General features: G+C 55.5%; 1 protein-coding gene across 4 annotated transcripts; it reads left to right on the top strand.

Annotated features, from left to right (window-relative positions):
• The first annotated feature begins 1,020 nt into the window (after window positions 1–1,020).
• coil (coilin p80) lies at window positions 1,021–11,506 on the top strand. Of its 4 annotated transcripts, XM_073026512.1 has the most exons (7): window positions 1,023–1,306; window positions 2,207–3,215; window positions 5,407–5,493; window positions 6,444–6,491; window positions 6,981–7,050; window positions 7,943–8,034; window positions 11,288–11,506. In XM_073026512.1, the coding sequence occupies exons 1-7, from the start codon at window positions 1,071–1,073 to the stop codon at window positions 11,372–11,374; spliced, it is 1,629 nt and encodes a 542-aa protein (XP_072882613.1). In that variant the 5' UTR covers window positions 1,023–1,070; the 3' UTR covers window positions 11,375–11,506. The 4 variants fall into 4 exon arrangements, with proteins under 4 accessions (XP_072882615.1, XP_072882616.1, XP_072882614.1 ...); XM_073026514.1 differs by lacking the exon at window positions 6,981–7,050 and having other exon boundaries at window positions 1,021–1,306; XM_073026513.1 differs by lacking the exon at window positions 5,407–5,493 and having other exon boundaries at window positions 1,022–1,306.
• Window positions 11,507–26,034: the final 14,528 nt, after the last annotated feature.

Below are 26,034 nucleotides of genomic sequence, written 5' to 3'. Positions count from 1 at the left end.
AGGATGTTCTACGAGTCCATGGTGGCCAGTGCTATCATGTTTGCTGTTGTGTGCTGGGGCAGCAGGCTGAGGGTAGCAGACACCAACAGAATCAACAAACTCATTCGTAAGGCCAGTGATGTTGTGGGGGTGGAACTGGACTCTCTGACGGTGGTGTCTGAAAAGAGGATGCTGTCCAAGTTGCATGCCATTTTGGACAATGACTCCCACCCACTCTGTAATGTACTGGTTAGGCACAGGAGTACATTCAGCCAGAGACTCATTCCACCGAGATGTAACACTGAGCGTCACAGGAAGTCATTCCTGCCTGTGGTCATCAAACTTTAAAATTTCTCCCTCAGAGTGTCAGACACCCTGTGCCAATAGGCTGGTCCTGGACTTATTTCCACTTGGCATGATTAACTTATTATTATTTAATTATTTATGGTTTTATATTGCTATATTTCTACACTATTCTTGGTTGATGCAACTGTAACGAAACCCAATTTCCCTTGGGATCAATAAAGTATGCCTGTCTGTCTGTAGTAACTGTTCTTGAACCTGGTGGTGGCACCTATATCTTCTACTTGATAGCAGCAGCAAGAAAAGAGCATGGCTTGGGTGGTGAGGATCTTTAATGATGGATGCTGCTTTTCTACAACAGGATTTCATGTAGATGCGCTCAATGGTTGGGAGGGCTTTATCAGTGATATACTGGGCCGAATCCATACCTTTTGCAGGCCTGCTGTCGTGCTATACTTCCCGATGACTCTGCATTTGTGAGGGATCGCTCAGTCAGGCCATTTGGGCAGGTTAGAAATAGGAAAAGGGAGATCACAGGATAGTGTGGGAGATTGCAGCTGTTATCTTGGCCAGGTAAGAATGGGCGCGGTCTGAGGCAGCTCCGCCCATCTGCAAAAGGGGCGGGGTCGCAGTGGGTCATCTTTCTTGCCAGTAGCCCCTCCCACTTCGGGACTGCAGAGGCTCCACCACCCCCGTTGCAGAAGGGGTGGAGTTTGCAGTGGACCCGCCCTCAACGCCGGAAGGGGCGGGTTTTCCGGCGGACTTATCCCGGCAACCAGCGGCCTACCATGGCGGCGCTCCGCCTGCGCCTCGCTTTCGACTACCCGCCGCCGCTGCTGCCTTCCGCCCGGTTTTGCTGGCTACTACTGCCCGACGAGCAATGCCGAGTGGTGGCCGACCTGGAGAGCATCATCCGTGGCCGCTTTGGCTTCAGTCGCCGCACCCGGCTGCACCTCTTCCTGGACGGTGGTCTGCTGCCGCCCAACGAGAGCGTCCTGTTGGTGCGGGACAACGACTCGATCCGGTGAGGCTGGAGCGGCATACCGCCCGTGGTAACCCTCGATCCCGAATACCCTGGGTAACAACGCCCCAATACCTAGATATCCATTCTGGCACCCGATATCCCGGGACAACGATTCGATCTGGTGAGGCTGGAGGGCCGGCGCCTAAATCCCCATGGTACCCATCTCCCTGACACTCGTAACCTGGGGAAACACTCCTAATGTAGTCTGCGTACATTCTGCAGTACCATGCTTCCCTTACCCCGATAATACATCCGGTACCCTGAGCTAACACCTCCGATATACCCTACATACACTCTTCCACTACCAACGTCCCCAGTAACTCGATAACCCACCCTCTACCCCGGGGTAACACCTCTGATATACCCTGCTACACACTCTTGTATCCTCATCATCTGCCCGGTACTCTGCCTGCAATACCCTCCCATGCAGGGGATCTCTGCCAGTATATCATCTGGTGCTGATGCCACTGTTACCCTAATACCCCCACCATTCCCCAGTGACCCTCCCTGATATCCATTCTACTGAAATCCCTCAATACCCCCCAGCAGATCCCCTCAACCCACTGCCCCAAGCACCTCCTGTTATCCACTGTCTTCCCAACCCGTGACCTTCCTTTTCTGCTCCCTCTCCCTGTGCCCTGCAAATCTGTACCAGGGCTGGGTGGGGTGGGAGGAGGAGGGGTGGGCAGTCTCCTGACCAATTGACCTACTGAAATTGCATTAAGAATGTACATGTGACCTATGCACTGGGGGGTGGGGGATGGAGTCAGCCACCGAGAGGCACAGGCAGCTGTGGGGTGTCGTGGACAGATCATCGCTCTGGTCAGTGTGACTGGTCACACAGTATGGTCGTGGCTGGGTGTGGGTGTGTGTGACCGTGTGGTGTGCATTCTCTGACAGGGTGAGACAAGAGGAGTTGCCGGCGGACGGGCCTGTGGCCAGTGAGGATGCAGGTGGGCTGCTGCTGATGAACAGGAAAGGGAACAGACACCGATCGGCAGAGAGGAAGAGTAGAAAGCGGAGGAAGCTCGCGGAGCTGAGTGAGGGGCAAACCCCCAACTCGACTGAGGAATCTGTCTGCGGCGTAACCACAGAACGTTTGGGGAAGAGAAAGAAGGCAGCAGAGGATGGTGCTCAGAAAAAACATGGCAAGAAGAGAAAATATAAGCATAGCAGAAAGTGGGAGAGGATTGAAGCTTGCAGTGAGAGCCCTACGTTACAACGACACTCTCTGGCCACAACATGCACTGTCCCAGCCTTGGGGAGCAGAGACTGGGAGAGGGTTGTACCTCGCAGTGAGAGCCCTACATTACAACGACACCCCCCAGCCACAACGTGCACTGCCTCAACCTCAGACAGGTTCTCAGCTGGTGAACTGGATCACCATGCTCTGGCGACTAATGGTGTTTTATCGGTGCCCGGCCTCACTGGGAAGGGACAGGACTGCAGGAGTTCGGAGCAGACAAGAAGCATGCCGGCAGCAGCAGAGACAAGCAGCAGCACCGACACACCCAGCAGTGATTCAGACACCCCCATGGGGAGCCGGGAGGCTATTCCTAGCCCTGCCTCGATCACAGCCCTTCCTGCCTCCAGCTCGTCTGCAGGCTGCAGGGATTCCCAGCCAGAGAAGTCCGGGGGAGTGGAGACTGCATCAGGATGTCAGACCGCCTCTCCACCTGCCCCACCCTGTCATCCAGGGAGAATAGGCTTTGGACTGGGGTGCGGGAGGGGCCGTGGACGAGGAGGTGTGACTCCACCGTGGGTCGGTGCTAGGGGCTGGCAGCAGCGGGGTCCCACCCGGGGCAGGGGCCGAGGGACTGGAGGCCCACATAACCGCTGTCCACGTGGCCGTGATACAAAGCCAGGAGAATGGTTGGACCCCTCACCTGCACAGCACTGGACCTCAGAGGTGAGCGGTACAGAGCTGGGGTCTGGGTAGGGGTGGCTGAACAGTTTGTTCTGTCCATTCTTGCTAAACCCCCTGGGAGCTTGTCTCTGGGTTACTGTTGTGTTGGTCTGTGTCAAGCCCGATATTCTTCCCCTCTCCCGTCATAGAACACAGCACAGTACAGGCCCTTGTGTACTCCAGGATCAATCTAACCCTTCCTTCCTATGTTGCCCTCCATTATTCTCTCATCCATGTGCCCATCTAAGAGCCTTTTAAATGTCCCTAATGTATCTGTCTCTACCAACACCCCCAGCAGCATGTTCCACACACCCACCACTCTCTGGGATTTAAAAGAAAAACTTACTTCTGACATTGCCTTATACTTTCTTCCAATCACCTTAAAATTATGGCTCCTTGTATTAGCCATTTTTTCCCTGGGAAAGTTTCTTGCTGTCCACTTAATCTGTGCCTCTTATCATCTTATACACCTCTACCAAGTTGTCTTTCATCCTCCTTTGCTCAAAAGAGAAAAGCTCTAGTTCAGACAGACAGACATACTTTATTGATCCCAAGGGAAATTGGGTTTTGTTACAGCCACACCAACCAAGAATAGTGTAGAAATATAGCAATATAAACCATAAATAATTAAATAATAATAAGTTAATCATGCCAAGTGGAAATAAGTCCAGGACCAGCCTATTGGCACAGGGTGTCTGACATTCTGAGGGAGGAGTTGTAAAGTTTGATGGCCACAGGTAGGAATGACTTCCTATGACGCTCAGTGTTACATCTCGGTGGAATGAGTCTCTGGCTGAATGTACTCCTGTGCCTAACCAGTACATTACAGAGTGGGTGGGAGTCATTGTCCAAGATGGCATGCAACTTGGACAGCATCCTCTTTTCAGACACCACCGTCAGAGAGTCCAGTTCCACCCCCACAACATCACTGGCCTTACGAATGAGTTTGTTGATTCTGTTGGTGTCTGCTACCCTCAGCCTGCTGCCCCAGCACACAACAGCAAACATGATAGCACTGGCCACCACGGACTCGTAGAACATCCTCAGCATTGTCCGGCGGATGTTAAAGGACCTCAGTCTCCTCAGGAAATAGAGTTCCTCAGGAAACAGGTTCGTTCAACCTGTCCTTATAAGACACGCTCTCTAATCCAGACAGTATCCTGGTAAATCTCTGCACCCTCTCTAAAGCTTCCACATCATTTCTATAATGAGCTGACCAGAACTGAACAGAATTTTCCACTGCGGTCTGACCAGAGTTTTCTGTGCAATCCATGAATGTGACTGCATTATTCCTTTTTATTTATGTATATATTTGTGATTTTATGCCTTGCATTGTACTGCTACCACAAAACAAACAATGTCATCTGAGGCAGTGAAAATCAAGCTGTTTGTAATTCTGGAATCAGGGTCTTAGGATCGGATTGTGCTTCAGTTCCACTGCCTCTGATTTGTGAGCCCTGCAGGTTTGTCAGGTGATTGGGATACTGCCTGTGTGATAGAGATGCAATAGCTCCCTGCACCAGTCCTGTTTCTATTGGGAAAAGTCCTGGCAGTTTGGCAGAGTCTGTGTGTGGGCGTTACAGAGTGGGGCTCTGCATGAGTCAGCAGGCCCAGGGCCTGTGGGAAGGGCCCTAGCCTCAGGGAAGCCTGGCCATGACCAGGAAGGTGGGAGCCATGGTCTGGTACAGACAGGGGCAGCATTGATCCAGGGCAATCGGGCATTGGCTGGGGGTGGGTGCAGCCTGGTACTGATAAGGGAGAGGCTGGTGTTCTGGCATTGACAAGGTGGTGGTACGGAGATGTGAAGGAATTTCTTCAGCCAGGTAGTGGTGAATCTGTGAAATTCATGGCCACAGGTTGTTGTGGTGGCCAAGGCATTGGGTATATTTAAGGTAAAGATTGATAGATTCTTGATTGGTCAGGGCACAAAGGGATACAGTGAGAAAGCAGGAGACTGGGGCTGAGAGGGAAATTGGATCAGCCGTGATGAAATGGCAGAGCAGACTTGTTGGAATAAATGGCCTAATTCTGCTCCTGTATCTTGTGTACTGACCAGGCCAGCACTGTCCAGTGGGCACTGACTGGGGTGGTCCAGCACTGACTAGAGGCAGTCCGGCACTGATCCAGGATAGGCAGTTCCCATCTGTTACTCCCGGCAGCCTTAATAACATTGTCTGTGCTCTACCCTGAGCAGAGTGTCCCTAAGGTTCCTCAGAGGGATTACAGCAAGCTGCCGCTCCTGGCCGCTCCACCGCAGGTTGGGGAACGGATTGCCTTCAAGGTAAGCTCTGCACTAGCTGAGTATCACCAGTGTTGACCTAGATTGTCTCTGTGAAGATAGAGCTGGGATCCTCACAGGTGATTCTGCCCTAGGGAGAAATGCAGAGAGTGGACATATCATATAGTCATAGAGCACTACAGCCCTTCAGCCCATCTGCTCTGTGACTACCTGTTATTCTACCTACTCCCATCGACTGCACCCGGACCATAACCCTCCATATCCCTCCCATCCATGTACCTATCCAAACTTCTCTTAAACATTGCAATCAAACCTACATCCACCACTTCCATTGGCAGCTTTTTTCACATGCTCACCACCGTTTGAATGATGGTTCCCCTTAAATATTTCACCTTTCACTCTTAACATATGACCTTTAGTGCCAGTCTCACTCAACCTTAGTGGAAAAGCATCCTAACTACACAACTCATAATTTTGTATACCTCTGTCAAATCATCCCTCATTCTCTGACACTCCAGGGAATAATTCCTAACCTATTCAACCTTTCTCTATAACTCAGGTTCTCAAGCCCCAGCAACATCCTTGTGAAATTTCTCTGTACTCTCTAAAGGTTATTGATATCTTTCCTGTTGGTGAGTGATCAGAACTGTAAATAATACTCTGAATTAGGCCTCATCAACATCTTATACAACTTCAACATAGCATCCCATCTCCTGTACTCAATACTTTGATTTCTGAAGGCCAACATGCCTCAATATGTTCATGAACTAAACTGTTTTAGTGAAAGAAGGTTTTCAAGTTATGTGGAGCATTGAGAGCACTGTGTGAAGGACCCCAGAGAGTGAGGAGTGGGGACATTTCCATTCTGTGGGTGTCTGAGGGGTTGTGTGGGTTTCAGGATGGTGTGAGAGGGCAAAGGGGAAATGTCTACAAGAGGGCAGTCTGTTCGTTCTTGAACCTCTGGCGCTTGTGACTCTGGATTTCCCATTAAGGTGCTGGAGTTGTCGGAGAATTACACACCGGAACTGTCTGATTACAAGGTACTGAGATATCCTTTCTTATCGCACTCATGTACGGACTCTGTAGCACTGCCTTGGTGTGCAGAGCACATGCCAGCAGGAGCTGATTATGGGCTTGGTAATGGGTGGGAGGAGGGCTGATGAATTCTGCACCAGTGAAGAGGGAGGGTCTGGGTGGGTGTTGGGGGGGTGGAGGGGCAAGACCCAGTTGCAGCCAGGCAGTGGGATGCAGGCGGAGGTGAGGAGTAGGCAACATTTTGCTAGAGGGGGTTGTTGTAACGTGGATTCAGGGAACAGCAGGATTAATGGGGAATCAGGGTGTGGATCAAGGGGAACGGTGGGATTAATGGATGGTTGGTGTGCAGATATAGAGGGGATGGTAGGATTAACGGACTTTGGGTGTGCAGTTAGAGGGAATGGTGGGATTAAAAGACCAGTCACGGTGAAGATGGAGGGAACAACGGGAAGCATAAGCTCACTGTGTGACTGTTTGGTAACTTTCTCCTGAAGGAAGGAAGAATCGTGAGCTACGATGCTGAAACCCAGCAGGTGGAGCTCAGTGTGGAATCGGAATCCTCAGGTGAATGCTCCGCACAGCTGCGCTGACTACTACACTTGCTGTGCCCGCAGTTAGACCTAGGAGACATACGTTCCTTTGGATGGGATGTGATCCCTTGGCTCACTGCACTCTGTGTTGAAGGCTCTAGCATCTGATTTGGTGGTCAGGATGGCATGGAGTGACATGTAGAGGGATCTGGGGGGGTGGTCAGATGAAATGGGGTTGATAGTGCAGCAGGGTCTGATGGCGGAGCAGAGTTTGGAGGGATTGTGGAGTGGGGAATGGGGGCTGATAATGGACTGGCTCAGTTCCAGGAGTGGACAGTGGAGAAAGGTTTGGAGAGAAGGTGTAGTGGGGAGTGGGGCCTGATAGTGGACTGAACTCAACTCCAGAAGCTGACAGTGAAGTGGGGAGCGGGGATCCAATGATGGACCAGCTCAGCTCTGGGACCTACAGCGGAGAGGAGTTCAGAGGGATATGGAGTGGGGAGCAGGGTCCTGGTGACAGAACAGCTCAGCACTGCTCAGTGGCTCTCTCTTCAGACTGGAGCAGGGATTAGGGCCCTGGTGACCACTCCTGGAGCTGACAGTGGAAAAGGGTTCGGGGGGTTTGGTGGAGTGGGGAGCAGGACCCTGGTTTTGGACTGGCTCAGCTCAGTTGCCTGATGCTCTCTCTCCTCCTGCTCCTGACAGGAGCGGGGCCTGATGATGGGCTGGCTCAGCTCTGTTGCCCGATGATCTTTCTTCCTACTCCTGACTGAATTGCCTCTTTCATTAGAATCACTGGTCTCCGTAATCTTACACATTTCACATTTCGGAGCCTCAATCCCGTGTAACCAGCTCTTACCCTGTTCATTGTTAAATAAAATGACTGCTCTTCTGACACTTTAGATCACAGTTCTTCTCTCTTCCAGAAAGTTCCAAAGAGCCTGGAAAGTTCGACCTCGTTTATCAGTCTGAGAACGGAGAGGCGGTGGTGGAGTATGCAGTGACAAGGGAGACCCAGGTACCTGTTGGCTAACTGCTCACCTCACCCTGCCCGACGCTCCAACCCGGGCCACTTCTGGTCTTAGCCCCTGGTGGAGATGGTGAGGGGGAATGGTAGGGAAAGGGTCGCCCAATCCAGCAGCTCCTTTCCCAGCTCGGGATCGGCTGCAGGAATCTGAGTACGGGGGCTGCAGAATCATGTTCTAGCTGCACGATATACACTCAGAGAGCCATGTCCGGTTCTGGTCACCACACGGCACTAGGGGTGTGGGGCAATGGTCAGAGCGCAGGAGAGATTCACCAGAATCTCTGCATCCTCACTTCCCTCGGGAGTAATACCAGAATATTGCTTAGGGCAAATACTGCATTGTTCAGAAAGGTAATGATGATGATCCTGGGAATTATAAAGCAGTGAGTCTTCTGCCAGTGATGACAAACTATTAGAGGGGACTCAGGGTTAAAGAGCTTTTGGAAACGCTCTGGATAGCCAGCAGGGCTTTGAGAAGGGCAGGTTATACCTCACAGGCCTGATTGACTTTTTTTTGTGGAAGTGAGAGAACCATAGAGTGGATAATTATAATTAATACCTTTTTCTCCGGGCGGAAACGGCTACTATCAGAAGGTATAACTTTAAAATGATTGGAGGAGCGTATAAGGGGCATGTCAGGTAGTTTTTTTACATTGAGAGCGGCACATGTGTGGGATGCACTGCCCGGGGGAGATAGAAGAGGCAGATACATTAGGGGCATTTAAGTACAGCCAGGGGTGGTGGGAGGAGGCAGATATATTAAGGACACTCCTGGTTGATTTTTTAAAAAAATGGAGGTCTATGTCAGGGTTAGATTGTTGTTTGAGTACATTAAATGGCACAACATTGTGGGCTGAAGAGTCTATATTGTGTTAGCTGGAATGGAGTGTGTAGTCGCAAAGAGGGACTGGATACGTTGAGTGTCAGAGGTTGGAGTGCTGGTTACATTAGAGAAGTGATGAGAGACAGAGTTAGGGTAGATAGTGTCTTTTTCTCTAGACAGGTGAGTGTAGAATTCCATAAGACTATAAGATATAGGAATTCACCATTCAGAATTGGGCCATTCGACCTATCAAATCTTCACCATTTCATTATGGCTGATCCATTTCTGTCTCCACCCCAGTCTCCTGCCTTAACCCTTCATGCCCTGACTAATCAAACATTTATTAACATCTGCCTTAAATACACAGAATAACCTGGCCTCCACAGCTGCCTGTGGCAATGAGTCCCACAGATTTAGCCTATGGCGAAATAAATTTCTCTTCATCTCTGTCCTAAATGGATGTCCCTCTGTTTTGAGGTTGTGCCCTCTGGTCCTAGACTCCTCCACTATAGGAAGCATCCTCTTCACATCCACTCTATCTGGGCCTTTCAATATTCAATATGTTTCAATGAGATCGCCTCTCATTCTTCTAAATTCCAGTGAGCACAGGTCCAGCATCATCGACTGCTCCTCATATGATAATCCTTTAATTCCCAGAGTAACTTCTGTGAACTTCCTTTGAACTCTCTCCAATGTCAGCACATCCTTTTTTAGATAAGGGGCCCTAGACTACTCTCAGTACTCCAAGTGAGGCATCACCAGTGCTTTATACAGCCTTAACATTACATCCTTGTTTTTATATTCAAGTTCTCTTGAAATGAATGCTAACAGTGCCTTCCTCACCACCGACTCATCTTGCAAATTAACCTTTAGTGAATCCTGCACAAAAACTCCCCAGTCACTTTGCACCTTGGATTTTGAAATTTTCTCCCTGTTTAGAAAATAGTCTATACTTTTATTTCTTCTACCAAAGTGCATGGCAGTACACTTCCTGGCACTGTATTCCATCTGCCACTGCCCATTCTCCTAACTTGTCCAAGTCCTTCAGCTTTCCTGCTTCCTGAACACTACCTGTCTTCATAACATCTGCAAACTTGACCACAAAGCTATTAATTCCCTCATCCAAACACTGACATATAAGGAAGTGGTCCCAACACCGAACCCTGTGGAACACAACTAGTCACCAGCAGCCAATCAGAAAAGACCCTTTATTCCCACGCTTTGCCTGTTGCCTATCAGATAATGTTCTATCTATCCATAGTAGTATCTTTCCTGTAATACCACGGGCTCTTATCTTGTTAAGCAACCTCACGCGTGGCACTTTATCAAATACCTTTAGTCCTGTATTTGTCACCATTTTCAATTTTGTCCTTATTACACTTCAGCTCATCCCGCTGACTGCAATTTTGCCAATCATTTGCCTGTCCTTCCTGTCAGTCTCACTACACACTGCTCTGCTTATATATCAACTGCCTCATCCTCAATTTCTTATCCCTCTCGAGGGCACTGGTTTGAGATGAGAAGGGAGATTTAAGGAGTAAGTGTTTCCGCTCAAAAGGTCATGATGAATATTTGGAATGAGGTGTCAGAAGAGATAGTTGGAGCAAATCCAGTGACAGGGTCTAAACCACACTTCAATAGGAAGGGAATAGATGGAGACAGGACTTGTATGGGCAAGTGGGATTAGTTTTTGGATAGGAATTGGGAGCATGGACAAGATGCATCAAAAAATGTCTGAAGAGCTATGATCTGACCACAGACCCATGGAGTGAGAGGGGGAGACCCATAGACTCACTCTAGGGAAGATCCCAGGATATTTAATCAACAAAACAGACAAACTCTCAATGATGATCCTACTTCCTGATTGGCGGGTAAGGATGGAACTGGGTTTAGGGTCACTGCGACTGGGGAGGGGCAGGAAGTGGAGCTTCGGTGGGTCACTGGGTCAGAAACTGTTATTGGTGGTGTTGGATTGACCTGGCAATGTTGATGAGGACAGTGGCTATGGTAGTTGCAGATGCTAATCAGGGAGGGGACTGGACACTGGGGATGGATGGTATGGGGTAAGTTTCTGGGAGAGGAGCTCAGGGAAGGTGGCAAAGAGGCTGGAGAGAAAAGCCAGTCAGGGCAGTGTCCATGTGACCATGGGAAAACTTGGCAGCCATCCTGATGTCCTGAGAAATGCTCGTTTGGTAACCAGAGAGGGGCAGGTGGGAGGGAAGGAGGGTGGTTGGCTGGGAAGATTTCTGCAGGGAGAACAGTTGGACAAGCTTGGGCCTGCAGTCCTCCTTGTGCAAAGTGGGAGCTTTGATAAAGCATTTGGCGACAGCTGCAGTGGAGATGGGTTGATTGGCCTTTTGGTTCAGTTATGTCTGCCATTAGCTACCAACGTTTTGCCTTGTTTTTCCTGTGTTCTTACAGTTGACACAAAGCTGGAGTTCACTGGTGGAGCCTCGTCTGATAGTGCCTTCTGCTGCTGAGACCGAGGCGTTGGAGATGGCCTGTTAACCCCCTCCTTCCTGCACTCCCTCCTCCACACTTTGCTGTATAGAGCTGTGTGTTGTAGGTGAACCATGCAATTGGACTGTGATGGCTTTGGTACCTTTGTGAATCATGGAATAAATGTTTTTGTTTATTAAATTTCTGCCTTTATATCTTCCTACACACAAGAATGTGTATTGGAGAAAGACACAAAATGCTGGGAGATCTCAGCAGGTCAGGCAGCAGCTATGGAGAGGACACTTCCTCAGGACTGGAAAGGAAGTGGGAGAAAGCCAGAATAAGATGATGGAGGGGGTAGGGGAGAGGAGTGCAAACTAATAGGTAATAGGTGAGACCAGCTGAGGGGGGGGGGGGGGGGGGGGAGGAGGTGATGAGGCTAAAGAAGAAAGAATCTAATAGGAGAAGAGAATGGACCATGGGAGGAGGGAGGTGATGGACAGGTGAAGGGTGAGAGGGGAACCTCAGTGGGAAATGAAAGTAGAGGCAAGGGTGAAGGGGGGCAATTACCAGAAGTTAGAGAAACCTATGTTCATGCCATCAGGTTGGAGGGTACCCAGATGGAATATGAGGTGTTGCACTTTCAGCCTGAGAGTGGCCTCATCGTGGCAGAAGAGGAACACACAAAAAATGCTGGTGGAACACAGCAGGCCAGGCAGCATCTATAGGGAGAAGCACTGTTGACGTTTTGGGCCGAGACCCTTCGCCAGTCCTGACGAAGGGTCTTGGCCGGAAACGTCGACAGTGCTTCTCCCTATAGATGCTGCCTGCCCTGCTGTGTTCCACCAGCATTTTGTGTGAGTTGCTTGAATTTCCAGCATCTACAGATTTCCTAGTGGTATATTGGAATTGGTTTGATTGTCATGTACAGTGCAATGAGGTAGAGCAATAATGATGCAAAATAAAGTGTTACATCATCTACTTACATCGGTATCTTCCTCTGGCTACTGGGAGGCAAGGAATAAAACTCCATCAAAGTGACTGCACCTTTCTTATTCCTGAGCTCTTCACAAAGTGTACAAGCCTTCCAGGATATTGTCTCAATGCTGGTATGACATTCTCTGTGATCAGTGGGGCAACTCCCTTCTCTTTTATACCCTCTCTAATGCATCTATAACATTGAACTGTCCTTGTAACCATGTCTCTGTACTGGCCACAGTATCACAGTTCCATGTACTGATCAAGGCTCCAAGTTAATCTGCCTTATGTGTTGTACTCTACATTGAAACACTCAGTCCATCAATCCAACCACGTTCATTAACACTGCACCACTCATCTCTCAAACTTACTGATCATGATATCCACCTTCTCAATCCTTCAACTTGCTGACCAGCTCCCTCTTCCCACTGCCAATTTAGTGTAAACCCTCCCAAGTAGCATGGGTGTGCTTCCCCTCGGATAAGTTGTTGTACATGGAGTAGTGGGTGCGTGGACCATGCTACCAGGGTTAGTGGTAGAGCTAAACACATTAGGAACATATAACAAACACTTAAATAGGCACATGGATGATAAAAAAAAATAGAGGACTATGTTGGGGGGGGGGGGTGGAATGGTTAGATTGATCTTAGAGTAGGTTAAAAGGCCAGCACAACATCATGGGCTGAAGGGCCTGTAATGTTCTGTATGTTTTATGTTCAGATGTAGCCTGTTCCTGTTGTACAAGTCCCATGCCAGTATATTTCCTGTAACACCATAGGATTTTATCTTAAGCAGCCTCATTTGAAGCACTTTTTCAAATGCCTTTTGAAAATCTAAGTAAATGATATCCACTGCCTCTCCTTTGTCCACCCTGCCTGTTACTTCCTCAAAGAACTCTTATCAGATTTGTCAGGCAAGACTTCCCTTCACTGAAACCATACTGACTTTTGACTTATTTTATCATTAATGTTGAAGTACAGTACCCTGAAACCTCGTCCTTAATAATGGACTTTCACAACCACTGAGGTAGGGCTAACTGACCTATAATTTCCTTGCTTTTGTTTTCTTCCTTTTGCAATTTACAAATTTGCAAAATGACATTTGCAATTTAACGTCACAAACAGCAGAGGTCTCAGTACAGATCCCTGCAGACACCACGAATCACACACCTCCAGCTGGCATGAAACATTTGAACACCACCCTGTCTTGTATGGGCAAGCCAGGTATGAATCTAAATGGCCAATACACCATGGATCCCATGAATCTTAATCTCCTGGAGACTGTCCCATGAGGGACCTTGTCGAACTACTTACTAAAATCCATGTAGACAACATCCTCAGCTCTACCTTCATCAAAAACCCTTATCACTTCGTCAAAAAACTCAATACCTTCACACACCAGACCCCATTCCCACTCCCTCACATACTGGACCCCGTCCCCTCTCCCCTTCACACATCGGCCCCCACTCCAACTCCTTTCACACACCAGACCCTGTTCTCACTCCCTCTCACACCGGACCCCGTTCCCACTCCCCTTCACACACCGGACCCCGTTCCCACTCCCACTCCCTTCACACACCGGACCCCGTTCCCACTCCCCTTCACACACCAGACCCCGTTGCCACTCCCACTCCCTTCAGACACCGGACCCCATCCCCACTCCGCTTCACACACCGGACCCCGACCCACTCCCCTTCACACACCGGACCCCGTCCCACTCCCTCACATACTGGACCCCGTCCCCTCTCCCCTTCACACATCTGACCTCACTCCAACTCCCTTCACACACCAGACCCTGTTCTCACTCCCTCTCACACCGGACCCCGTTCCCACTCCCCTTCACACACCGGACCCCGTTCCCACTCCCACTCCCTTCACACACCGGACCCCGTTCCCACTCTCATTCCCTTCACACACCGAACCCCGTTCCCACTCCCATTCCCTTCACACACCGGACCCCGTTCCCACTCCCACTCCCTTCACACACCGGACCCCATACCCACTCCCACTCCCTTCACACACCGGACCCCGTTCCCACTTCCTTCACACACCGGACCCCGTTCCCACTCCCCTTCACACACCGGACCCCGTTCCCACTCCGCTTCACACACCGGACCCCATCCCCACTCCCCTTCACACACCGGACCCCGTTCCCACTCCCCTTCACACACCGGACCCCGTTCCCACTCCGCTTCACACACCGGACCCCGTCCCCACTCCCCTTCACACACCAGACCCTGTTCTCACTCCCTCTCACACCGGACCCCGTTCCCACTCCCCTTCACACACCGGACCCCGTTCCCACTCCCACTCCCTTCACACACCGGACCCCGTTCCCACTCCCCTTCACACACCAGACCCCATACCCACTCCCACTCCCTTCACACACCGGACCGCGTCCCCACTCCGCTTCACACACCGGACCCCGACCCACTCCCCTTCACACACCGGACCCCGTCCCACTCCCTCACATACTGGACCCCGTCCCCTCTCCCCTTCACACATCCGACCCCACTCCAACTCCCTTCACACACCAGACCCTGTTCTCACTCCCTCTCACACACTGGAACCCGTTCCCACTCCCACTCACACACCAGATCCCGTTCTCACTCCCTCTCAAACCGGACACCGTCCCCACTCCCACTTCCTTCACACACCAGACCCTGTTCCTACTCCAACTCCCTCACATACCAGACCCCGTTCCCATTCCCTCCAACACTGGAACCCGTTCCCATTCCCACTCCCTTCACAAACGGAACCCCGTTCCCACTCCCTCTCACACCGGACCTCGTCCACACTCCCACTTCCTTCACACACCGGACCCCATTCCCACTCCAACTCCCTCACATACCAGACCCCGTTCCCACTCCCTCTCACACCAGACCCCGTTCCCATTCCCAGTCCCTTCTCACACTAGACCCCGTTCCCACTCCCTCTCACACCAGACCTCGTTCCCACTCCCACTCCCTTCCCACACCGGACCCCATTCCCATTCCCACTCCCTTCACACACCGGACCCCGTTCCCATTCCCAGTCCCTTCACACACTGGACCCCGTTCCCACTCCCTCTAACACCGGACCCCGTTCCCATTCCAACTCCCTCACACAGCGGACCCCGTTCCTACTCCCACTCCCTCTCACACCAGACCCCGTTTCCATTCCCAGTCCCTTCACACACTGGACCCTGTTCCCACTCCCTCTAAAACCGGACCCCGTTCCCATTCCAACTCCCTCACATACCGGACCCCGTTCCTACTCCCACTCCCTCACACACCGGACCCCGTTCCTACTCCCACTCCCTCACACACCGGACCCTGTTCCCACTCCCTCTCACACTGGACTCCGTTCCCATTCCCATTCCCTTCACACACTGGACCCCGTTCCCACTCCCACTCCCTCACACACCGGACCCCGTACCCACTCCCTCACATAACGGACCCCGTTCCCATTCCCACTCCCTTCACACTCTGGATCCGGTTCCCACCCTCTCACACCGGAGCCCATTCCCATTCCCCTTCACACACCAGACTCCGTTCCCACTCCCACTCCCTTCACACACCGGACCCCGTTCCCACTCCCCTTCACACACCGGACCCCGTTCCCACTCCGCTTCACACACCGGACCCTGTCCACTCCCCTTCACACACCGGACCCCGTTCCCACTCCCCTTCACACACCGAACCCCGTTCCCACTCCCCATCACACACCGAACCCCGTCCCCACTCGGCTTCACACACTGGACCCCGTCCCCACTCCCCTTCACACACCGGACCCCGTCCCACTCCCCTTCACACACCAGACCCCGTCCCCACTCCCCTTCACACACCGGACCCCGTTCCCACTCGCCTTCACACACCGGACCCCGTTTCCACCTTCACACACCGGACACCGTCCCCACTCCCACTCCCTTCACACTCCGGACCCTGTTCCCACTCCCCTTCACACACCGGACCCCATTCCCACTCCCACTCCCTTCACACACCGGACCCCGTTCCCACTCCCACTCCCTTCACACCCCGGACCCCGTTCCCACTCCCACTCCCTTCACACTCCGGACCCCGTTCCCACTCCCACTCCCTTCACACTCCGGACCCCGTCCCCACTCCCACTCCCTACACACTCCGGACCCTGTTCCCACTCCCCTTCACACACCGGACCTCATTCCCACTCCCACTCCCTTCACACACCGGACCCCGTTCCCACTCCCCTTCACACACCGGACTCTGTTCCCACTCCCTTCACACACTGGACCCCGTACCCACTCCCACTCACACACCAGACCCCGTTCTCACTCCCTCTCAAACCGGACACCGTCCCCACTCCCACTTCCTTCACACACCGGACCCCATTCCCACTCCAACTCCCTCACATACCAGACCCCGTTCCCACTCCCTCCAACACTGGACCCCGTTCCCATTCCCACACCCTTCACAAACTGGACCCCGTTCGCACTCCCTCTCACACCGGACCTCGTCCCCACTCCCACTCCCTTCACACACCGGACCCCGTTCCCACTTCCTTCACACACCAGACCCCGTTCCCACTCCCCTTCACACACCGGACCCCGTTCCCACTCCGCTTCACACACCGGACCCCATCCCCACTCCCCTTCACACACCAGACCCCGTTCCCACTCCCCTTCACACACCAGACCCCGTTCCCACTCCCACTTCCTTCACACACCGGACCCCGTTCCCACTCTCATTCCCTTCACACACCGAACCCCGTTCCCACTCCCATTCCCTTCACACACCGGACCCCGTTCCCACTCCCACTCCCTTCACACACCGGACCCCATACCCACTCCCACTCCCTTCACACACCGGACCCCGTTCCCACTTCCTTCACACACCAGACCCCGTTCCCACTCCCCTTCACACACCGGACCCCGTTCCCACTCCGCTTCACACACCGGACCCCATCCCCACTCCCCTTCACACACCAGACCCCGTTCCCACTCCCCTTCACACACCGGACCCCGTTCCCACTCCGCTTCACACACCAGACCCTGTTCTCACTCCCTCTCACACCGGACCCTGTTCCCACTCCCCTTCACACACCGGAACCCGTTCCCACTCCCACTCCCTTCACACACCGGACCCCGTTCCCACTCCCCTTCACACACCAGACCCCATACCCACTCCCACTCCCTTCACACACCGGACCGCGTCCCCACTCCGCTTCACACACCGGACCCCGACCCACTCCCCTTCACACACCGGACCCCGTCCCACTCCCTCACATACTGGACCCCGTCCCCTCTCCCCTTCACACATCCGACCCCACTCCAACTCCCTTCACACACCAGACCCTGTTCTCACTCCCTCTCACACACTGGAACCCGTTCCCACTCCCACTCACACACCAGATCCCGTTCTCACTCCCTCTCAAACCGGACACCGTCCCCACTCCCACTTCCTTCACACACCAGACCCTGTTCCTACTCCAACTCCCTCACATACCAGACCCCGTTCCCATTCCCTCCAACACTGGAACCCGTTCCCATTCCCACTCCCTTCACAAACGGAACCCCGTTCCCACTCCCTCTCACACCGGACCTCGTCCACACTCCCACTTCCTTCACACACCGGACCCCATTCCCACTCCAACTCCCTCACATACCAGACCCCGTTCCCACTCCCTCTCACACCAGACCCCGTTCCCATTCCCAGTCCCTTCTCACACTAGACCCCGTTCCCACTCCCTCTCACACCAGACCTCGTTCCCACTCCCACTCCCTTCCCACACCGGACCCCATTCCCATTCCCACTCCCTTCACACACCGGACCCCGTTCCCATTCCCAGTCCCTTCACACACTGGACCCCGTTCCCACTCCCTCTAACACCGGACCCCGTTCCCATTCCAACTCCCTCACACAGCGGACCCCGTTCCTACTCCCACTCCCTCTCACACCAGACCCCGTTTCCATTCCCAGTCCCTTCACATACTGGACCCTGTTCCCACTCCCTCTAAAACCGGACCCCGTTCCCATTCCAACTCCCTCACATACCGGACCCCGTTCCTACTCCCACTCCCTCACACACCGGACCCCGTTCCTACTCCCACTCCCTCACACACCGGACCCTGTTCCCACTCCCTCTCACACTGGACTCCGTTCCCATTCCCATTCCCTTCACACACTGGACCCCGTTCCCACTCCCACTCCCTCACACACCGGACCCCGTACCCACTCCCTCACATAACGGACCCCGTTCCCATTCCCACTCCCTTCACACTCTGGATCCGGTTCCCACCCTCTCACACCGGAGCCCATTCCCATTCCCCTTCACACACCAGACTCCGTTCCCACTCCCACTCCCTTCACACACCGGACCCCGTTCCCACTCCCCTTCACACACCGGACCCCGTTCCCACTCCGCTTCACACACCGGACCCTGTCCACTCCCCTTCACACACCGGACCCCGTTCCCACTCCCCTTCACACACCGAACCCCGTTCCCACTCCCCATCACACACCGAACCCCGTCTCCACTCGGCTTCACACACTGGACCCCGTCCCCACTCCCCTTCACACACCGGACCCCGTCCCACTCCCCTTCACACACCAGACCCCGTCCCCACTCCCCTTCACACACCGGACCCCGTTCCCACTCGCCTTCACACACCGGACCCCGTTTCCACCTTCACACACCGGACACCGTCCCCACTCCCACTCCCTTCACACTCCGGACCCTGTTCCCACTCCCCTTCACACACCGGACCCCATTCCCACTCCCACTCCCTTCACACACCGGACCCCGTTCCCACTCCCACTCCCTTCACACCCCGGACCCCGTTCCCACTCCCACTCCCTTCACACTCCGGACCCCGTTCCCACTCCCACTCCGTTCACACTCCGGACCCCGTCCCCACTCCCACTCCCTACACACTCCGGACCCTGTTCCCACTCCCCTTCACACACCGGACCTCATTCCCACTCCCACTCCCTTCACACACCGGACCCCGTTCCCACTCCCCTTCACACACCGGACTCTGTTCCCACTCCCTTCACACACTGGACCCCGTACCCACTCCCACTCACACACCAGACCCCGTTCTCACTCCCTCTCAAACCGGACACCGTCCCCACTCCCACTTCCTTCACACACCGGACCCCATTCCCACTCCAACTCCCTCACATACCAGACCCCGTTCCCACTCCCTCCAACACTGGACCCCGTTCCCATTCCCACACCCTTCACAAACTGGACCCCGTTCGCACTCCCTCTCACACCGGACCTCGTCCCCACTCCCACTTCCTTCACACACCGGACCCCGTTCCCACTCCCTCCAACATTGGACCCCGTTCCCATTCCCACTCCCTTCACAAACTGGACCCGGTTCCCACTCCCTCTCACACCAGACCCCGTTCCCATTCCCAGTCCCTTCACACACCGGACCCCGTTCCCACTCCAACTCCCTCACATACCAGACCCCGTTCCTACTCCCTCCAACACTGGACCCCGTTGCCATTCCCAGTCCCTTCACACACCGGACCCCGTTCCCACTCCCTCACACACCGGACCCCATTCCCACTCCTTCTCACACTGGACTCCGTTCCCATTCCCATTCCCTTCACACACTGGACCCCTTTCCCACTCCCACTCCCTCACACACCGGACCCCGTTCCCACTACCTCACACATCGGACCCCGTTCCCACTCCGCTTCACACACCGGACCCCGTCCCCACTCCCCTTCACACACCAGACCCTGTTCTCACTCCCTCTCACACCGGACCCCGTTCCCACTCCCCTTCACACACCGGACCCCGTTCCCACTCCCACTCCCTTCACACACCGGACTCCGTTCCCACTCCCCTTCACACACCAGACCCCATACCCACTCCCACTCCCTTCACACACCGGACCGCGTCCCCACTCCGGTTCACACACCGGACCCCGACCCACTCCCCTTCACACACCGGACCCCGTCCCACTCCCTCACATACTGGACCCCGTCCCCTCTCCCCTTCACACATCCGACCCCACTCCAACTCCCTTCACACACCAGACCCTGTTCTCACTCCCTCTCACACACTGGAACCCGTTCCCACTCCCACTCACACACCAGATCCCGTTCTCACTCCCTCTCAAACCGGACACCGTCCCCACTCCCACTTCCTTCACACACCAGACCCTGTTCCTACTCCAACTCCCTCACATACCAGACCCCGTTCCCATTCCCTCCAACACTGGAACCCGTTCCCATTCCCACTCCCTTCACAAACGGAACCCCGTTCCCACTCCCTCTCACACCGGACCTCGTCCACACTCCCACTTCCTTCACACACCGGACCCCATTCCCACTCCAACTCCCTCACATACCAGACCCCGTTCCCACTCCCTCTCACACCAGACCCCGTTCCCATTCCCAGTCCCTTCTCACACTAGACCCCGTTCCCACTCCCTCTCACACCAGACCTCGTTCCCACTCCCACTCCCTTCCCACACCGGACCCCATTCCCATTCCCACTCCCTTCACACACCGGACCCCGTTCCCATTCCCAGTCCCTTCACACACTGGACCCCGTTCCCACTCCCTCTAACACCGGACCCCGTTCCCATTCCAACTCCCTCACACAGCGGACCCCGTTCCTACTCCCACTCCCTCTCACACCAGACCCCGTTTCCATTCCCAGTCCCTTCACACACTGGACCCTGTTCCCACTCCCTCTAAAACCGGACCCCGTTCCCATTCCAACTCCCTCACATACCGGACCCCGTTCCTACTCCCACTCCCTCACACACCGGACCCCGTTCCTACTCCCACTCCCTCACACACCGGACCCTGTTCCCACTCCCTCTCACACTGGACTCCGTTCCCATTCCCATTCCCTTCACACACTGGACCCCGTTCCCACTCCCACTCCCTCACACACCGGACCCCGTACCCACTCCCTCACATAACGGACCCCGTTCCCATTCCCACTCCCTTCACACTCTGGATCCGGTTCCCACCCTCTCACACCGGAGCCCATTCCCATTCCCCTTCACACACCAGACTCCGTTCCCACTCCCACTCCCTTCACACACCGGACCCCGTTCCCACTCCCCTTCACACACCGGACCCCGTTCCCACTCCGCTTCACACACCGGACCCTGTCCACTCCCCTTCACACACCGGACCCCGTTCCCACTCCCCTTCACACACCGAACCCCGTTCCCACTCCCCATCACACACCGAACCCCGTCCCCACTCGGCTTCACACACTGGACCCCGTCCCCACTCCCCTTCACACACCGGACCCCGTCCCACTCCCCTTCACACACCAGACCCCGTCCCCACTCCCCTTCACACACCGGACCCCGTTCCCACTCGCCTTCACACACCGGACCCCGTTTCCACCTTCACACACCGGACACCGTCCCCACTCCCACTCCCTTCACACTCCGGACCCTGTTCCCACTCCCCTTCACACACCGGACCCCATTCCCACTCCCACTCCCTTCACACACCGGACCCCGTTCCCACTCCCACTCCCTTCACACCCCGGACCCCGTTCCCACTCCCACTCCCTTCACACTCCGGACCCCGTTCCCACTCCCACTCCCTTCACACTCCGGACCCCGTCCCCACTCCCACTCCCTACACACTCCGGACCCTGTTCCCACTCCCCTTCACACACCGGACCTCATTCCCACTCCCACTCCCTTCACACACCGGACCCCGTTCCCACTCCCCTTCACACACCGGACTCTGTTCCCACTCCCTTCACACACTGGACCCCGTACCCACTCCCACTCACACACCAGACCCCGTTCTCACTCCCTCTCAAACCGGACACCGTCCCCACTCCCACTTCCTTCACACACCGGACCCCATTCCCACTCCAACTCCCTCACATACCAGACCCCGTTCCCACTCCCTCCAACACTGGACCCCGTTCCCATTCCCACACCCTTCACAAACTGGACCCCGTTCGCACTCCCTCTCACACCGGACCTCGTCCCCACTCCCACTCCCTTCACACACCGGACCCCGTTCCCACTTCCTTCACACACCAGACCCCGTTCCCACTCCCCTTCACACACCGGACCCCGTTCCCACTCCGCTTCACACACCGGACCCCATCCCCACTCCCCTTCACACACCAGACCCCGTTCCCACTCCCCTTCACACACCAGACCCCGTTCCCACTCCCACTTCCTTCACACACCGGACCCCGTTCCCACTCTCATTCCCTTCACACACCGAACCCCGTTCCCACTCCCATTCCCTTCACACACCGGACCCCGTTCCCACTCCCACTCCCTTCACACACCGGACCCCATACCCACTCCCACTCCCTTCACACACCGGACCCCGTTCCCACTTCCTTCACACACCAGACCCCGTTCCCACTCCCCTTCACACACCGGACCCCGTTCCCACTCCGCTTCACACACCGGACCCCATCCCCACTCCCCTTCACACACCAGACCCCGTTCCCACTCCCCTTCACACACCGGACCCCGTTCCCACTCCGCTTCACACACCAGACCCTGTTCTCACTCCCTCTCACACCGGACCCTGTTCCCACTCCCCTTCACACACCGGAACCCGTTCCCACTCCCACTCCCTTCACACACCGGACCCCGTTCCCACTCCCCTTCACACACCAGACCCCATACCCACTCCCACTCCCTTCACACACCGGACCGCGTCCCCACTCCGCTTCACACACCGGACCCCGACCCACTCCCCTTCACACACCGGACCCCGTCCCACTCCCTCACATACTGGACCCCGTCCCCTCTCCCCTTCACACATCCGACCCCACTCCAACTCCCTTCACACACCAGACCCTGTTCTCACTCCCTCTCACACACTGGAACCCGTTCCCACTCCCACTCACACACCAGATCCCGTTCTCACTCCCTCTCAAACCGGACACCGTCCCCACTCCCACTTCCTTCACACACCAGACCCTGTTCCTACTCCAACTCCCTCACATACCAGACCCCGTTCCCATTCCCTCCAACACTGGAACCCGTTCCCATTCCCACTCCCTTCACAAACGGAACCCCGTTCCCACTCCCTCTCACACCGGACCTCGTCCACACTCCCACTTCCTTCACACACCGGACCCCATTCCCACTCCAACTCCCTCACATACCAGACCCCGTTCCCACTCCCTCTCACACCAGACCCCGTTCCCATTCCCAGTCCCTTCTCACACTAGACCCCGTTCCCACTCCCTCTCACACCAGACCTCGTTCCCACTCCCACTCCCTTCCCACACCGGACCCCATTCCCATTCCCACTCCCTTCACACACCGGACCCCGTTCCCATTCCCAGTCCCTTCACACACTGGACCCCGTTCCCACTCCCTCTAACACCGGACCCCGTTCCCATTCCAACTCCCTCACACAGCGGACCCCGTTCCTACTCCCACTCCCTCTCACACCAGACCCCGTTTCCATTCCCAGTCCCTTCACATACTGGACCCTGTTCCCACTCCCTCTAAAACCGGACCCCGTTCCCATTCCAACTCCCTCACATACCGGACCCCGTTCCTACTCCCACTCCCTCACACACCGGACCCCGTTCCTACTCCCACTCCCTCACACACCGGACCCTGTTCCCACTCCCTCTCACACTGGACTCCGTTCCCATTCCCATTCCCTTCACACACTGGACCCCGTTCCCACTCCCACTCCCTCACACACCGGACCCCGTACCCACTCCCTCACATAACGGACCCCGTTCCCATTCCCACTCCCTTCACACTCTGGATCCGGTTCCCACCCTCTCACACCGGAGCCCATTCCCATTCCCCTTCACACACCAGACTCCGTTCCCACTCCCACTCCCTTCACACACCGGACCCCGTTCCCACTCCCCTTCACACACCGGACCCCGTTCCCACTCCGCTTCACACACCGGACCCTGTCCACTCCCCTTCACACACCGGACCCCGTTCCCACTCCCCTTCACACACCGAACCCCGTTCCCACTCCCCATCACACACCGAACCCCGTCTCCACTCGGCTTCACACACTGGACCCCGTCCCCACTCCCCTTCACACACCGGACCCCGTCCCACTCCCCTTCACACACCAGACCCCGTCCCCACTCCCCTTCACACACCGGACCCCGTTCCCACTCGCCTTCACACACCGGACCCCGTTTCCACCTTCACACACCGGACACCGTCCCCACTCCCACTCCCTTCACACTCCGGACCCTGTTCCCACTCCCCTTCACACACCGGACCCCATTCCCACTCCCACTCCCTTCACACACCGGACCCCGTTCCCACTCCCACTCCCTTCACACCCCGGACCCCGTTCCCACTCCCACTCCCTTCACACTCCGGACCCCGTTCCCACTCCCACTCCGTTCACACTCCGGACCCCGTCCCCACTCCCACTCCCTACACACTCCGGACCCTGTTCCCACTCCCCTTCACACACCGGACCTCATTCCCACTCCCACTCCCTTCACACACCGGACCCCGTTCCCACTCCCCTTCACACACCGGACTCTGTTCCCACTCCCTTCACACACTGGACCCCGTACCCACTCCCACTCACACACCAGACCCCGTTCTCACTCCCTCTCAAACCGGACACCGTCCCCACTCCCACTTCCTTCACACACCGGACCCCATTCCCACTCCAACTCCCTCACATACCAGACCCCGTTCCCACTCCCTCCAACACTGGACCCCGTTCCCATTCCCACACCCTTCACAAACTGGACCCCGTTCGCACTCCCTCTCACACCGGACCTCGTCCCCACTCCCACTTCCTTCACACACCGGACCCCGTTCCCACTCCCTCCAACATTGGACCCCGTTCCCATTCCCACTCCCTTCACAAACTGGACCCGGTTCCCACTCCCTCTCACACCAGACCCCGTTCCCATTCCCAGTCCCTTCACACACCGGACCCCGTTCCCACTCCAACTCCCTCACATACCAGACCCCGTTCCTACTCCCTCCAACACTGGACCCCGTTGCCATTCCCAGTCCCTTCACACACCGGACCCCGTTCCCACTCCCTCACACACCGGACCCCATTCCCACTCCTTCTCACACTGGACTCCGTTCCCATTCCCATTCCCTTCACACACTGGACCCCTTTCCCACTCCCACTCCCTCACACACCGGACCCCGTTCCCACTACCTCACACATCGGACCCCGTTCCCACTCCGCTTCACACACCGGACCCCGTCCCCACTCCCCTTCACACACCAGACCCTGTTCTCACTCCCTCTCACACCGGACCCCGTTCCCACTCCCCTTCACACACCGGACCCCGTTCCCACTCCCACTCCCTTCACACACCGGACTCCGTTCCCACTCCCCTTCACACACCAGACCCCATACCCACTCCCACTCCCTTCACACACCGGACCGCGTCCCCACTCCGGTTCACACACCGGACCCCGACCCACTCCCCTTCACACACCGGACCCCGTCCCACTCCCTCACATACTGGACCCCGTCCCCTCTCCCCTTCACACATCCGACCCCACTCCAACTCCCTTCACACACCAGACCCTGTTCTCACTCCCTCTCACACACTGGAACCCGTTCCCACTCCCACTCACACACCAGATCCCGTTCTCACTCCCTCTCAAACCGGACACCGTCCCCACTCCCACTTCCTTCACACACCAGACCCTGTTCCTACTCCAACTCCCTCACATACCAGACCCCGTTCCCATTCCCTCCAACACTGGAACCCGTTCCCATTCCCACTCCCTTCACAAACGGAACCCCGTTCCCACTCCCTCTCACACCGGACCTCGTCCACACTCCC

This window comes from Hemitrygon akajei, chromosome 22, assembly GCF_048418815.1.
Source record: "Hemitrygon akajei chromosome 22, sHemAka1.3, whole genome shotgun sequence".
Taxonomy (NCBI): Eukaryota; Metazoa; Chordata; class Chondrichthyes; order Myliobatiformes; family Dasyatidae; genus Hemitrygon; species Hemitrygon akajei.
Note: the sequence above shows the minus strand (reverse complement) of the source record. Positions and strands in the feature narration are given on the sequence as shown.